The sequence below is a fragment of the Tamandua tetradactyla genome, chromosome 13 (assembly GCF_023851605.1).
Source record: "Tamandua tetradactyla isolate mTamTet1 chromosome 13, mTamTet1.pri, whole genome shotgun sequence".
Taxonomy (NCBI): domain Eukaryota; kingdom Metazoa; phylum Chordata; class Mammalia; order Pilosa; family Myrmecophagidae; genus Tamandua; species Tamandua tetradactyla.
In genome coordinates, this window is record NC_135339.1 from 61711265 (window position 1) to 61725957 (window position 14693).

Below are 14693 nucleotides of genomic sequence, written 5' to 3' on the forward strand. Positions count from 1 at the left end.
TCTCTGCTACCTACATAAGCTTCACATGAGTAAGCCTCATGATCGAGGGCATGGCCTATTGATTTGGGTGTCCCTAAAGTTTGACACAATATCAGGGGATTCCCTGATGGTAAGGTTTAATAGTTTCATATTCTTTCTCGCATCCCTCAAGGGACTTTGCCCATACTTTTTGATTATCTGCTTAATATATTCTAGGATGTATCCAGGCATTATAATAATCTATACAGGATTAAAGGACCTCTTTCTTATTCTGCGCTCCCTGTGTTTCAATTGTTCAAATGAGCTATACACATAGGTTGAATTAGATTACACACTGCAGAAAATTTCAGTTCCAGAATAAACCTTTCTTCCATTGGCCTCAAAGAGTACGTGTGGGGGCGGGCCACAGTGGCTCAAGCAGGTAAGAATGCTTGCCTGCCAAGCCCGAGGACCCGGGTTTGATTCCCGGTGCCTGCCCATGTAAAAAAAAAAAGTACGTGTGGTTCTAAAATATAGACACTGTCTTCCTTACCCCTATGTTCTGAATTACTTTAACCCCAACCTTTTCGGCTTCATTCTTATCTCTAAATATCGGGATATATATATAAAACAGTTTCTCAAAACCCAGAAATAATAATCACCCCTACGGACTTAATGTGTCTGCTCAAAAAGCTTACAATCTAGGCCCCTGTTTTCTTATAAGCATTTTCTAAAGTTGACCATACCATTGTTATTCTTTTGTTTCTGGCTTATTTTGTCTCACCAAATGCCCCACACGTTCATTCACATCACTGTATGCCTCATGACTTTGTTCCTTTTTGTAGTAGCAAAACCTCTGTTCATAAGTATACACCATTGTTCGCAAATCTACTTATCCATCAGTGCATCCTTCAACCACCTGCATTCATTTGGCATCATGTAGAGGGCCCAGAGTCCACAGTCCACCAACATTCTCAATTTTAGACTATTACATTGTTCCAAAGAGAAAGAAAACCAATAAACACACCCTGCCAAATAGGAAATGTAAACTTCCTCTTAACTCTTGTTCCCCCCATTATCTACCTCTGCTGCTGCTGTCATAGTGCTGATGGTTTCCTTCTGAACACAGCTCAGACCATGCAATAGCCATTTTCCCCCTGTACCCTGGACTTAAACAGTCTTTATACAAAAATCGTATCTTTGAGGTAATTCTTGAGAGAACTAATTCATATTTCTAATGTCAATCAAGTGAGACACATAGGTCTATACAACCCCTTTCAATCTTGTCCATCTTTCAATGTGGTAATATTACTTATAGACCCACCAGAAAATCACCTTCACTCCTATCTGTTACCTTACATTGGAGTTCAATCTCATTAGCTAATGGTTCACCCATCTCTAGCTTCTCTGTACCTCTAAGTCCCCTATATTCTGTATTATAAGCCTCTAATTATACTTTTATGTTGGTCAAAAAAGTGGAATTATACAGGATCTATCCTTTTGTATCTGGCTAATTTCACTCAGCATTATGTCCTCAAGGCTCATCCATCTTGTCATGTGCTTCAGGATGTCATTTTGTCCTACTGCTGCATAATATTTCATTGTGTATACACATATATATATATATATATACCACATTTTGTTGATCCACTAGTCTGCTGATAGGCATTTGGACTGTTTTCATCTTTCAGCAATTGTGAATAAAGCTGCTATGAACATTGGTGTGCAAATGTCTATTTGTGTCATTGCTTTCAGCTCCTCTAGGTATATACCAAGCAGTGCTATTGCTAGGTCATAGGACAACTCGATATTTAGTTTCCTAAGGAACCACCAAACAGTCTTCCATAGTGGCTGCACCATTATACATTCCTACCACCAGGGCATAAATGTTCCAGTTCCTCCACATCCTCTCCAACATTTATCGTTTGCTGTTTGTTTAACAGCAGCCATTCTTATAGGTGAGGTGGTATCTCACTGTAGTCTCGATCTGCATTTCCCTTTTAGCCAATGTGCTTTTAAGCCATCTGTATCTGCTCTTCAGAAAAATGCCTATTTATATTTTTAGCTCATTTTATAATTGGGTTGTTTGTTCTTTTGTTGTTGAGTTGTATGAGTTCTTACTATTACTCGGAATCAAACCTTTGTCTGATATGTGATTTCCAAATATTTTCTCCCATTGAGTAGGCTGACTCTATCTTTTTGACAAAGTCTTTTGAAGTACAGAAGCTTTTGATTTTAAGGAGTTCCCATTTATCTATCTTTTCTTTTGTTGCTTGTGCTGTGGGTGTCAAGTTTAGGAAGCTACCTCCCTTTATTAGGTCTTAAAGATTTTTCCCTACATTTTCTTATAGAAGCTTTATGATGCTAGTTCTTATATTTAGGTGTTTGATCCTCTTTGAGTTAATTTGTGCGTAGGGTATAAGATAGGGGTACTCTTTTATTCTCTTGGGTATTGATATCCAGTTCTTCCATGCCCAATTATTGAAAAGACTATTTTGTCCCAGTTCAGAGGATTTGAGGCCTCGTCAAAAATCAGTTGACTATAAATTTGGTGGTCTATTTTGCATTCTCGATTCAATTCCACTGGTCAATGCTCCTATAGTTATGCCAGCACCATGCTGTTTTGACCACTATGGCCTTATAATAGGTTTTAAAGTCAGGAAGCGTTAATATTCACAGTTCATTCTTCTTTTAAGGATATTTTTAGCTATTCAGGGTGTGCTGGCTTGAAAGGAAGCATGCCCCCTAAGAAAAGCCATGTTTTAATATAAATCCCATTTCATAAACGTAGAATAATCTCTATTCAATACTGTATGTTTGAAACTGTAATGAGATCATCTCCCTGGTTGATGTGATTTAGTCAAGAATGGTTGTTAAACTGGATTAGGGGATGACATGTCTCCACCCATTTGAGTGAGTCTTAATTAGTTTCTGAAGCTCTATAAAAGAGGAAACATTTTGGAGAGAGAGATTCAGAGAGAGCAGAGAATGCTGCAGCACCACGAAGCAGAGAGTCCACCAGCCAGTGACCTTTGGAGATGAAGAAGGAAAACGCCTCCCAGGGAGCTTCATGAAACAGGAAGCCAGGAGACAAAGCTAGCAGATGACACCGTATTCACCACGTGCCCTTCCAGCTGAGAGAGAAGCCCTGACTGTGTTCACCATGTGCCGTCTTACTTGAGAGAGAGACCCTGAACTTCATCGGCCTTCCTGAACCAAGGTATCTTTCCCTGGATGCCTTTGATTGGACATTTCTATAGACTTGTTTTAATTGGGATATTTTCTCGGCCTTAGAACTGTAAACTAGCAACTTATTAAATTCCCCTTTTAAAAAGCCATTCCATTTCTGGTATATTGCATTCTGGCAGCTAGCAAACTAGAACACAGGGTCTCTTTCCCTTCCAGATGAATTCGGTAATTAGCTTTTCCAAATCATCAAAGTAGGTTATTGGAATTTTGATTGGTACTTTGTTGAATCTGTAGATCAAATTGAGGAGAACTGACATCTTAATCATATTTAGTCTTCCTATCCACGAGCAGGAATGTCTTTCCACTTATTAAGAGCTCCTCTGATTTCTTATAGCAATGTTATGTAGTTTTCTGTGTACAAGTCCTTTATATCCCTAGTTATGTTCATTCCTAAGTACTTCATTCTTTTAGTTTCTATTTTGAATGGGATTTTTACCTCAATTGACTTCTCAGCAAGGTCACTGCTTGTGTGTAGAAATTTTACTGATTTTTACACATTAATTTTATATCCTGCCACCTTGCTGAATTTATTAGCTCAAGAAACTTTGCTATAGATTTCTCAGGATTTTCCTAGTATCATTTCATCTGCAAATAATGAGTTTTACGTCTTCCTTTCCAATTTAGATGCCTTTTATTTCTTTGACCTGCCTGATTGCTCTAGCTACAACTTCTGGCACAATGCTGAATAATAGTGATGACAGTGGGCATCCTTGTCTTGCTCATGATCTTTGGGAGAAAGCTTTCAATGTCTCTCCATTGAATACAATGCTGGCTATTGGTTTTTCATATATTCCCTTTATCATATTGAGGTAGTTACCTTTGATTCCTACCTTTTGAAGTGTTTTTATCAGAAAAAGACGTTGAATTTTGTTGAATGTGTTTACAGCATCATTCGAGATGATCATGTGATTTTTCCTTTTCCACTTGTTATTGTGCTGTATTTTATTAATTTATTTTCATGTGTTGAACCATCCTTGCATTTCTAGTATAAACCCCACTTGGTCATGGTGTGTAATTCTTTTAATGTGCTGCTGGATTCGATTTGCTAATATTTTGTTGAGAATTTTTGCATCTATGTTCATTAGGGAGATTGGCCTGTAGTTTTCCTTTCTTATAGCATCTTTACCTGGTTTTGGTATTAAAATGATATAGGCTTCATAAAATGAGTTAGAGTTCCTTTCTCCTCAATTTTTTGGACAAGTCTGAGCAGGATTGGTGTTAGTCCTCTTTGGAATGTGTGATAAAATTCCCATGTGAAGCAATCTGGCCCTGGGCTTTTCTTTGTAGAAAGATTTTTGATGACTAATTGAATCTCTTTACTTGTGATTGGTTTGTTGTGATCTTCTATTTCCTCCTGAGTCAGTGTAGCTTGCTTGTGTGTTTCCAGGAATTTGTCCATTTCATCTAAGATGTCTAGTTTGTTGGCATGTAGTTGTTCATAGTATCCTCTTTTGATTTCTTTTATTTTTTCAGGGTCTGTGGTGATGCATCCCTTCTCATTTCTGATTTTATTTGCATCCTCTCTCTTTTTTTATTTGTCAGTCTTGCTAGGGGCCCATCAATTGTATTGATTTTCTCAAAAACCAACTTTTGGTTTTATTCATTCTATCTTTTTTGTTGTTGTTGTTCTCCCATTCATTTATCGCTGCTTTAATCTTTATTATTTCTCTTTTTCCATTTGCTTTGGGGTTAGTTTGCTGTTCTTTCTCAAGTTCTTCCAGGTGCGCTATTAAGTTCTCCATTTTTGCTCTTTCTTGTTTTTTAATATAGGCATTTAGGGCAATAAATTTCCTTCTCAGCACAGCCTTTGCTGCATCCCGTAAGTTCTGATAAGTTGTATTCTCATTTTCATTCATCTCTAGATTGCCACCAATTTCTCTAGCAATTTCTTCTTTGACCCATTGGTTGTTTAAGAGTGTGTTATTTAATCTCCATATATTTGGAATGTTCTCATTTATCAGTAGTTACTGAGATCTAGTTTCATCCCATTATGAGCAAAGAAAGTATATGAATAATTTCAGTGTTTTTAAATTTATAAAGACCTGTTTTGTGCCCCAGAATAAGATCTATCCTGGAGAATGTTTCATGAGCACTACAGAAGAATGTATATCCTTGTGCTTTAGGGTACAATGACCTATATATGTCTGTTAGGTCTAATTCATTTATCAAGTCATTTAACTTCTCTATTCCTTTTGATCTTCTGTCTGGTTATTCTATCTACAGAAGAGAGTGGCATATTGAAGTCTCCTACTATTATTGTTGAAACATCTATCGTTCCCTTCAGTTTTGCCAGTGTCTGTCTCATGTACTTTGGAGCTCCCTGACTGGGAGCATAAACATTTATGATTGTTATATCTTCTTGGTGAACTGAACCTTTAATTGACATACAGTGTCCTTCTTTGTTTCTTGTGATGCCCTTAAATTTAAAGGCTATTTTGTCCAATATTAGTATAGCTACTACTGCTTTCTTTTGGTTACAACTTGTGTGGGAAATATTTTTCCATCCTTTCACTTTCAATCTATTTGTATCCTTGTATCTAAGATGAGTCTCTTGTAAGCAGCATATAGCTGGATTATGTTTCTTAATCCATTCTGCCAATCTGTATCTTTTAATTGGTAAATTCAATCCCTTAACATTCAAAGTTATTACTGAAAAGGCGTTTCCTGATTCCACCATCTTATTATTTTTGTCAGATCTATATATTCTTTTCCCTCTTTCTCTTTGTATTCTTTAAATTACCCTTACTAGTACTCTTCAATTCTGTGCCCTCCTCCAGAACTGCCTCTCCTGTCTTTTTTTTACAGCCAGCAGAACTCCTTTTAGTATTTCTTACAGGGCTGGTCTCTTGTTGACTTATTCTTTCAGGACTTTTTTGTCTGTGAAAACATTACTCTCTCCCTCAATTCTGATGGACAATTTGGCTGGGTACAGAATTCTTGGCTGGAAGTCTTTCTCTTTCAGGATCTTGAGTATATCATACCACTGCCTTCTTGCCTCCAAGGTGCTAGCTGAGTAGTCTGAACTCAGTCTTATTTGATTTCTCTTGTATGCAATAGATTGTTTTCCTCTTGCTGCTTTCAAGATTTTCTGCTTCTCTTCAACATTTGACAGACTAATTAGTATGTGCCTTGGGGAAGGTTTATTTGGATTTTTTCTGTTTGGAGTTCTTTGGGTTTCTTTGACTTGTATATTTACGTCCTTTATGAGGGTTGGGAAGTCTTCCCCCATTATATCCTCAACTACTCTTCCTAGTCCTTTACTCCTCTCTTCTCCTTCTGGGACACCAATGATTCTTATATTTCTGCACTGTGTTTTGTCTATCATTTCCCAGAGATCCAATTCAATTTTTTCATTTTTTTACCATTTGCTGTTTTGAGTCTTTGAAGTCAGTTATTCTGTCCTGTATATCATTTATTCTTTCTTCCGTCTCTTTAAATCTGGTGTTGTGTGCCTATAGTATGTTTTTTATTTGGTCAATAGAGTTTTTAATCTCTGTGATATCTGCTATTTTTTCTATTTATTCTTTCAAATTCTTCTTTATGCTCTTATCTTCTCTATCTCCTTTATGTCATTTGCTATCCAACTTAATTTATTAAGTAGAGCTGTATGAACATCTTTGATTATTTGTTCCAACATCTGTGTCTCCTCTGGTGTTTTAATTTAGTCATTAGGTAGGGCTATACCTGTCTGCATTGTGATATGCTTGTGAGCTTCTGCTGTCTTCGTGGTATGTAAATATCTTGATTGAATTATTTCAGGATTTTATTTCTTTCAGTAGTCTAAGGCCTTGTGTTCGCGGGATCGGTGTACAGCAGGGGGCAGGGTACAGGTGGTATAGGGGTGTGGGGCACTCAGTGCAGTAATTTGTTTCAGGGCAGGTACAGGCGCAGGTTGGGGATGTTACGCTGATGCTTGTGAATGTGGGCACCCAGTGCCCAGGGAGGACATAGCTGTGCAGGTGCACCGGTCTGGGCGGCGTAATCCTGTTACGCATTGGTCTAAGGCATGGGGCCCTTGTGCGCATGCATAGCGCTGTGGCAGCAGGTCGGCATTATGGCTTCACGGACTGGGGGCAGATGTGACCTGGCTGTACAGGTCAGTACTCCCTTTCTCAGACTGGGAAGTGTGGCTGAGGGCTGTGCACACGCACAGTTCTAGGATTGCTGTAAAGTGCAGTTACCAGAGATGAATGACGTGACTGGGGGGGGCTGTGTGCATGTGTGGCCCTAGGAGTGCCGTAAACTGATGCACAGAGCTTGGGGGAGTGGGGTGAAGCTGTGCAACACTATGGGAAGGGGGTGCGGGGGTGCCCGGGCATGAAGATTAGTGCCCGCAGCCTTTATGCACTAGCAACATCCTGCAGGAAACAGGGAGGGGGAATTAGGAGAGGTGGGTTGGACTGTACTTGGGATATGGGTGTGGGGCAGGTATGTGCACTGGGGGCTGGTGAGGTAGGGATGCCTGGAGCGTGGGGAATGGGAGCGGGTGATGGGGTTCAGGTGCGTGGGGTGTGGGGTGAGTCACCAGACACGGAGCTGCGCTGATGATGGTAGTGCACCCAAGGAATGCAGCCTGGCTTACTTCCTAGTCCCTGGCTCCCATCTGTGCACTCCCGTGGGCTCTGTGCCTCTGCACCAGGCCTCCGCTTTCTGTCTCTCAGTTCCTCAGCCTCTGCAACCAGGCCTGTACCGTGTGGTGCAAAAGGCTCTTCCAGGCCAGCTGCACTCCCAAATCGCTGCCTCAGTTGCCCTTCTGTCCCTTCTCTAAGTTTTCCATGAAGCAGGGCTAATCTTGAGCTACTCTATCCGGCCATCTTCCCAGAAGTTTATAAGTACTTATGGACGTGTGCTTTGAAAATTATCACTTTCATTTCTTTATTTTCTTTGCATATACATTTTACAATAAAAAACGTCAAAAAAAAATTCAGTTCTGTAACATGTCTAGGAAGCATGATAGACTAGTCCTGAACTACTCTGAAGAGCACCCCATGCACACCTTATTCTTCTGCACAATCTCACAATGATATGGACCCTATGAGGAAGGGTCAAAAAAGCTAAGAAAGGCAAACAACTGCCCAAATTCAGAGACAGTAAATAGTGGTGCTGCAAACTGAACTCAAGTCTACAGACAACAAAGCCTATAGAGAGAGGACTCTTCCCCCATGGTCTAAGCCAATCAGATGCTCCAGACTCCTTCAAAGTAGAAACCATGCTATGAGAAATCTAAAAAAAAGTCTGAGGGTGCAGAGTGGTGGTTAGAATGTCTGCCTTTCATGCGGGACACCGGGTTCAATTTCCCAACCATGCACTCTTCCTCCCGCCCCCAAAAAAGTTTGTGATAACTGGTTCATCACAACTAAAATTTCTGAAGGACAACGAAGAACTAAAAGGGGTCACCAAGCCCTACTTTGCTAACACATTGAGGAGTGATCTATTCCTTGGCACAACAGAAGAAAATCAAATTGAGAAGCCAGATTTTTCATTATTAACCAAGAATGACTTCAACATGGCCTCAAGTTCCTATTTAATATGGTATAGCAAGATTACAGTAAACTCTTATATGATTATAATTTCTCATTTCAATTTTTAAAACCCTGAACATTACAGGCAATCAATAAATGTGGAAATTTCACAGATGAAAGTTGTTTCTGGGTGTAGAGCATAATAGAACTATCTAAACCTCTCATTCATTTGATGAATATTTATTGAGAATCTGACACCTACCCTGCTCTGTACAGAAAACTGGGTAGGGACTGGGGGTGTGGGGAGGAGGCATAAATGTTAATGAAAGTAGTAAAACAATTCTATCCTTGAGTGGCATGAGTGGAAGATGAGAAATAATCAGAAAATACAGTAAAATGAATGTGACAAATTGTGTAGTAGAGGCCATTCAGAGAAAGGAGAGTGGAGTATGGGCCAGTGGAGGTGAGGAGATGAAGAAGGGCAGCATCTGTTATAGCACAAAAATGGGTAATGGACTTGATGGCATAAGGAGCACTGAAGAGCTGGCCCTGGGTGAGGTAATGGGTAAGAGAAACTGGTAGGAGGCAAGTGCTTGGTTGGAGTGGAGTTGCATTAGGAAAGTCCAAAAAGCCAAGAAGACTTGATTTGATAGGCAAGAAAGAACTAATATTGTTAATAAACTAATATAATAATAGTATTAAATAATAATAAAATAATAAATAATAAACTACTATAATTCTTGCACAGGAGGATGAAAAAGCATTTTCAGAAGATGAGATGGGCAGTTCATGTTGCATGGACTGTAGGAAGGAGAGTAAGTACAGAGCCATGAAAGTTAGGTAGAACCTTCCTCACTAAACCAAATCTAATACGATTAGGGCAAGATCAGTGAGGCAATAATAGTACCAGTATAGAGAAAGGAAAAATACAAAAAATGCTTCAAAGGAGCAATCAACAAAGACCAGCAAGAACTAAGAGAATTGAAAAGGCTTCCAAAGGATATAAAAGCATTAGTTGTACAAATAGCATTTTCTTTTTCAAATAAGCATTAGGAAAAGATTATTAAAACATATTTATGCTATTTCTCAAAAATTTTTCAATTTCAATGCAGGTCTCACAAAGTAGACACCATGGAAACTAACCTTCAAATTCAGGATGTAATCCATTAATAAAAAACATCTTGGCTGCTTCGAAGCAAGATCAATGGGTCCCCCTCTCTGTTGGGGATCCCAATTCAGCATCAACTGTAGCCAGTTTTCTATGGGTTCTACTATTAAACTAAAGAATGCACAAAAATAGGTGAAAATCATACTTAGATTTCCAGTTTTCCTTTAGTATTATAAAAAAAAGTAACTTTATAGGTTGTCATTTCCTTTCCCATTACTTGTCTGTACCATTTTATATCTAACTTGCAAATAGTTCACAAAATGACAAATGATAAGTTATTTTCCATAAAACAACAACAAAAGAGCATATGTAAGTTAGTTACTGACAATGCCAATAGATGAGTCTGGTTCATTCTCCAACGAACTCACTTTATTATCCCAAGAGTTTTCTTAGCACCTAAGCCAATCAGTTGAATGTTAGCAGGTCTTGTTTCCACTAGACCTGTGCTGTTCAAAATATGGTAACTGTTAGCCACAGGTGGCTATTTACATTTAAATTAAATAAAATATAAAATTGGATTCCTTGGTAATACTAGCCTCCTTTCAAGTGCTCACTAGCCTCATATGGCTAGCACAGATAGAGAGCATTTCCATCATCACAGAAAGTTCTACTGGACAATACATTTTGAGACAACTACCCTACCACTTTCTGAAACCCTGGAGAAGCTGAAGCAAACCTTCCCCCAAAAAGCATGCTTACCTACAAAGGCTATTTGGTTGAGGTAAATGGCTACTAAACCGAACTTCTCCTGTCATCTCTTCATAAGCAAATATACACTTTGGATCTTTCTTCTTAATCTTTTCATGCCTATGAAAACAAAAGCCACCCTCAGTTGACAACCTGACTCTTAAACACTCTAAGATTTCTTGCCATTTAAATTTGTACAATTTTGCATTTAAAAAGGCAATTATACATCAGACAACTAAAAAAAATGTCCATCCCACTGAACAAATCAAAGTTCTCTTCTATTTCTTACCAGGCAAATGGCTGCAGATGATGTAAAAAAGGCCTATATCCAGCAATACATTCAAACACCATGGTCCCAAAGCTCCAATAATCAACAGTGGCTGTGTAAGGCTTATTCTCAAAGAGCTCAGGGGCCTTAAAAAGAGAAACTGCTTTAAACACCAATCTTGTAAGGAAAAGCCTACTTTATTTTTGAACTACTATATTCATGACCTGCAGAAGTAAGAATGAGAATCCTATATGCTTAAATTAAAAGAAATAATACATGTCTCACCAGATACTGCAATGTTCCCACAAAAGATGTACACAGACTTCCTTGATCAACATCTTTGGCATATCCTAGGTCAATTATTTTATGCATTATCTGCAAAGTAAGAAGAAAGAATAAAGTTAAATGTTAAAAATTTGAAAAGGAAAGGAACACTGTCATTATAAGGCTGTAGAGAGGATGGGTAAAAGCACGTAGGTTCTGGAATAACACAAATGTGTTTCAGTCCTGAGCACTAACATTTAACTAGCCAGGTGATCCTGATCCAGTTACATAACCTCTCTCAGTTTCTTAGTACTGGGATTACTAATAGTCTACTTACAGAGCTGTTACTAGGATTCAATGAAATAGTGCAGGTAAAGAACTTAACAGTGCATGGCACATGGTAAAAATTAAATATATATTGGTTATTTTTATTTTGGTATATTCATAATGAGCTTGATCCCATAAACTGGAAGGCAAAGGTCAATGTGACTTCCAAACTTGAAGAACACCATACCATCTTAGGGCAGATCAAAGGTTAGTTAATACCTATTTAACTTCATTTCAAGAATGTCTTGAAATCTTTAGATGTTTAAAAAAAAAACCAGATAATTGGTGTCAAACATAAATTGAAGACTCCTAAGAGAAGCCACACCAAGATTCCATTTTCACTAATTAAAGAGTCAGCACACAATCCAATTCAAAGTTCAGACTCTTGGCTTCAATTATTGGAAAAGAACCCGGATGCTAGAAACAAGAAAAGCGCTCAAATTGTTCTGAAGAAAATGAACATTTCTACAGTCAATTCACAACTTTTGGCTTTTCTCAAGATGATTTCTTTAGAAATCTGAGAAATTAAGGTTTTACATTTTATTTAAATATAGAAATCAGGACTTCTTGGGAGGAGAATGAATTTAAAGTTGACCCCATGTGTGTGCGTGTGTCCATGTGTGTATGTATAACTTTTAAGAACAACATAGTTAAGGATTAACAAATTACTTACTCACTGCCTACTATATCTGCTAGATAATTTGGTGGGGGGGGGGAAATGAGTGAACAAGACTGCTGGATCTACTTCTCTAATGGAGCTACTTCTAATGGAACAAGGAGAAAAACAACTAAACATACAACTACAGTTCCGTGTATTTGGGGTGGAGGGGGTATAAAAAGTAGAGTGCCATGGTTTACACTGCAAGGGCACCAAACTTCAAAGACTGACCACATCAGAGAAACTGTATTCAATAGGCAAGTAACATTTCTTCAGGTTTCACCTACCTTCCCACCAACATCCTGAAGAACAATGTTTTCAGGTTTAAGATCACGATGTATGATTTTGTTTTCGTGCAAATATCGAATCCCAGACCCTAAGTAAAGTTAAAAATATATTTTGAGCTTTAAAAAAATTTCATTTCACATTTTGCACAGATCTGCTGACACTCAAATTTATGTGGATAACCACAACTACGCAACTAATAAGTAAAGTCACACCACTTGAGATTTTCTCTATAGAAAATTCAGTTTAAACATGAAGCAAATACCATAGAATTATGATAAGCTCATTTAACTTATGAAAATTAACACCAAAAAGAAATGGAGCAGTGATGTCATCAAGGTAGTGATTAAGACAATCCCTGAAAAATCTTGCCCAAATATTCAGCAAATAAAAGGACAAATCCTACTTGCTTAGAACACTGGAGGACTGTACAGACTGGGGTAGGTCTCCACAACTGCCGAATGCGAGAAAAAGAAAACTATCAGGTAGCAAACTACCTGTCCATTCTCCTCTCCCTCACCCAGTCCCATGAAGCTTGGGAGCCACTCAGAGGCAATAGCCCGGATCTCTCCCACTGTGGACACAGACTATAGAGCCACTCACAGCAGCAAGTTAGAACCCCAAGCATATCCAGGCTCAGGGATCCAAGTCCTCACAGACCCAGTGCAGAACATAAGCTGCTGAGAAGTACTACATACAAAAAGCCCCCGGTGGTTGGGATGGGGGTGAGGGTTAGTGCAGTAGATGGCTGGCAAACGGCGTGTTCATTCAAGTCAGTTTCTGTTGGTTGGGCTACTTACACAGAAAATGGACTTTTCTGAAGTGGTCCACCTTTCTAGATTGACCCAATCTGGTTCTCCAGAGTGGAATGCCTTAATTGGGAAGAAACTGGAGGCAGAAAAGCCTCTCAGAGGAAAAAAAAGGGGGGGGGGAAGAGGGTTGGGGGTCGATTTAAATTGAAGGAGGGCCCCAGAAAAGTGTAAGGACACTGAATGAGGGAGAGAATTTAAACAAATTATAGGAGCTATAGAAAATTCTGCACAAAAACAAATAAACAGATCAAGATTATCAGAGAAAGAACAGAGGAAAGGAAAGCTTTCTCCTGGAAGTAAAACAGCAATCTTAAAAAAAAGTATACTGCAGATCAGGGCAAAATCAGATGAAGACGAGAAAAATGAAACACAGGCTATTCTAAAGGTCTACAGTAAGTTGGACCAAGTATCAAAGAACAACCTTAACACAAAGCCAATCAACAATAAAACACCAGACAAGAGGGAGAAACTGACCTTCAGAGCTAATGCATCAAAATAACCAGATGCCTAGAAATAAGCAAAAATTACAAGCCATACTAAGAAACGAAGATATGGTTCAGTCAAAGGAACAAATTAAAATATCAGAGGAGACTAAGAATTTGGAATACCTAATCAAAGGAGTTCAAACAAATCTCTTAAATCAATTCAAGGAAATGAAGGAAAATATGGATAAAAAAGAGGCAAGGGAGTTGGTGTCGGCTAGGCTGCTGAGATCCAATACCACCATCCCAGCGGTCCTCAGTCCCAGACTTCTCCATGGCCGAGTCTGGGGAGATGCGTGCCTCCTCACCGCCCCTGCCACCTCCCTGCTCTCTCTGCTCTTCAGAGGCCTCTTCAGCATCCTCCCCTGTCGTCTCAGTAACTTGGGGTTGGCCTATTCCAAGCAAGAGCAGCCGAATGGTGGACCGGCTGGAGGAGGTCGAGCTGCAGACTGGAGATGCAGCATTTTCACTAAGCAAACTGCTTGAAGTCACCTCTGCAGTGTCAGCTCAAGTGGAAGAGCTTGCCTTCAAATGTACAGAAAATGCACATTTCCTTAAAACATGGTGGAATCTCCTGAAAGAGGACTATGATTCTTTGAGGTCTGACAACTGATCTTGCATAATTAGTTGTTGAAATAATGACCGCGTAGTAATTCACTTTTCTTCATATATATTTGCACATGAACCACATGTCTAGGAAAATTTCTTTCTAGCTGTTCCGTATACTCACAATGAAATTTTTCTTGATTTTTGTGAAAGCAGGACACTAATATTTCTGATAATAGCAAAGTTTTGTTATGAAAGTTAATTTAATCAGTACATAATTAATATTAATAATGCTACAGTGCTATCAGTATTGAACTAGGTAGATCATTATTAATTTACAAGAAGATTCAGAGAATGGTAGAATTTGAGGGGACATTGTAGTTCAGCCTCATCTTATGAACCAAAGCAGGTGACTTTGACTACTAAGTTTACCAGTGGCAGATCCAGCTCCATTAGGCTAAGTTTCCTACAGCTAATAATTGGGTCTTAATTACCTCTATATCTCCAGCACCTGGAATAGCTTGTAG

General features: G+C 38.8%; 1 protein-coding gene and 1 pseudogene across 6 annotated transcripts in view; one reads left to right on the top strand and one right to left on the bottom strand.

Moving 5' to 3' along the window:
• Positions 1–14693, bottom strand: part of CHUK (component of inhibitor of nuclear factor kappa B kinase complex) — a 93238-nt gene that overhangs the window by 37570 nt on the left and 40975 nt on the right. For all 6 annotated transcript variants that reach the window (XR_013161688.1, XR_013161689.1, XR_013161690.1 and 3 more), the window contains 5 exons: positions 12329–12417; positions 11078–11167; positions 10814–10938; positions 10537–10644; positions 9813–9948 (listed from right to left, as the gene is read on the bottom strand). Coding sequence is in view for 3 of the 6 variants with exons in the window: in XM_077125733.1 (XP_076981848.1) it covers positions 9813–9948; positions 10537–10644; positions 10814–10938; positions 11078–11167; positions 12329–12417 (548 nt within the window). In the remaining 3 variants the exon portion in view is untranslated. The remainder of the gene's footprint in view (positions 1–9812; positions 9949–10536; positions 10645–10813; positions 10939–11077; positions 11168–12328; positions 12418–14693) is intronic.
• Positions 13895–14233, top strand: LOC143653183 (renal cancer differentiation gene 1 protein pseudogene; annotated as a pseudogene).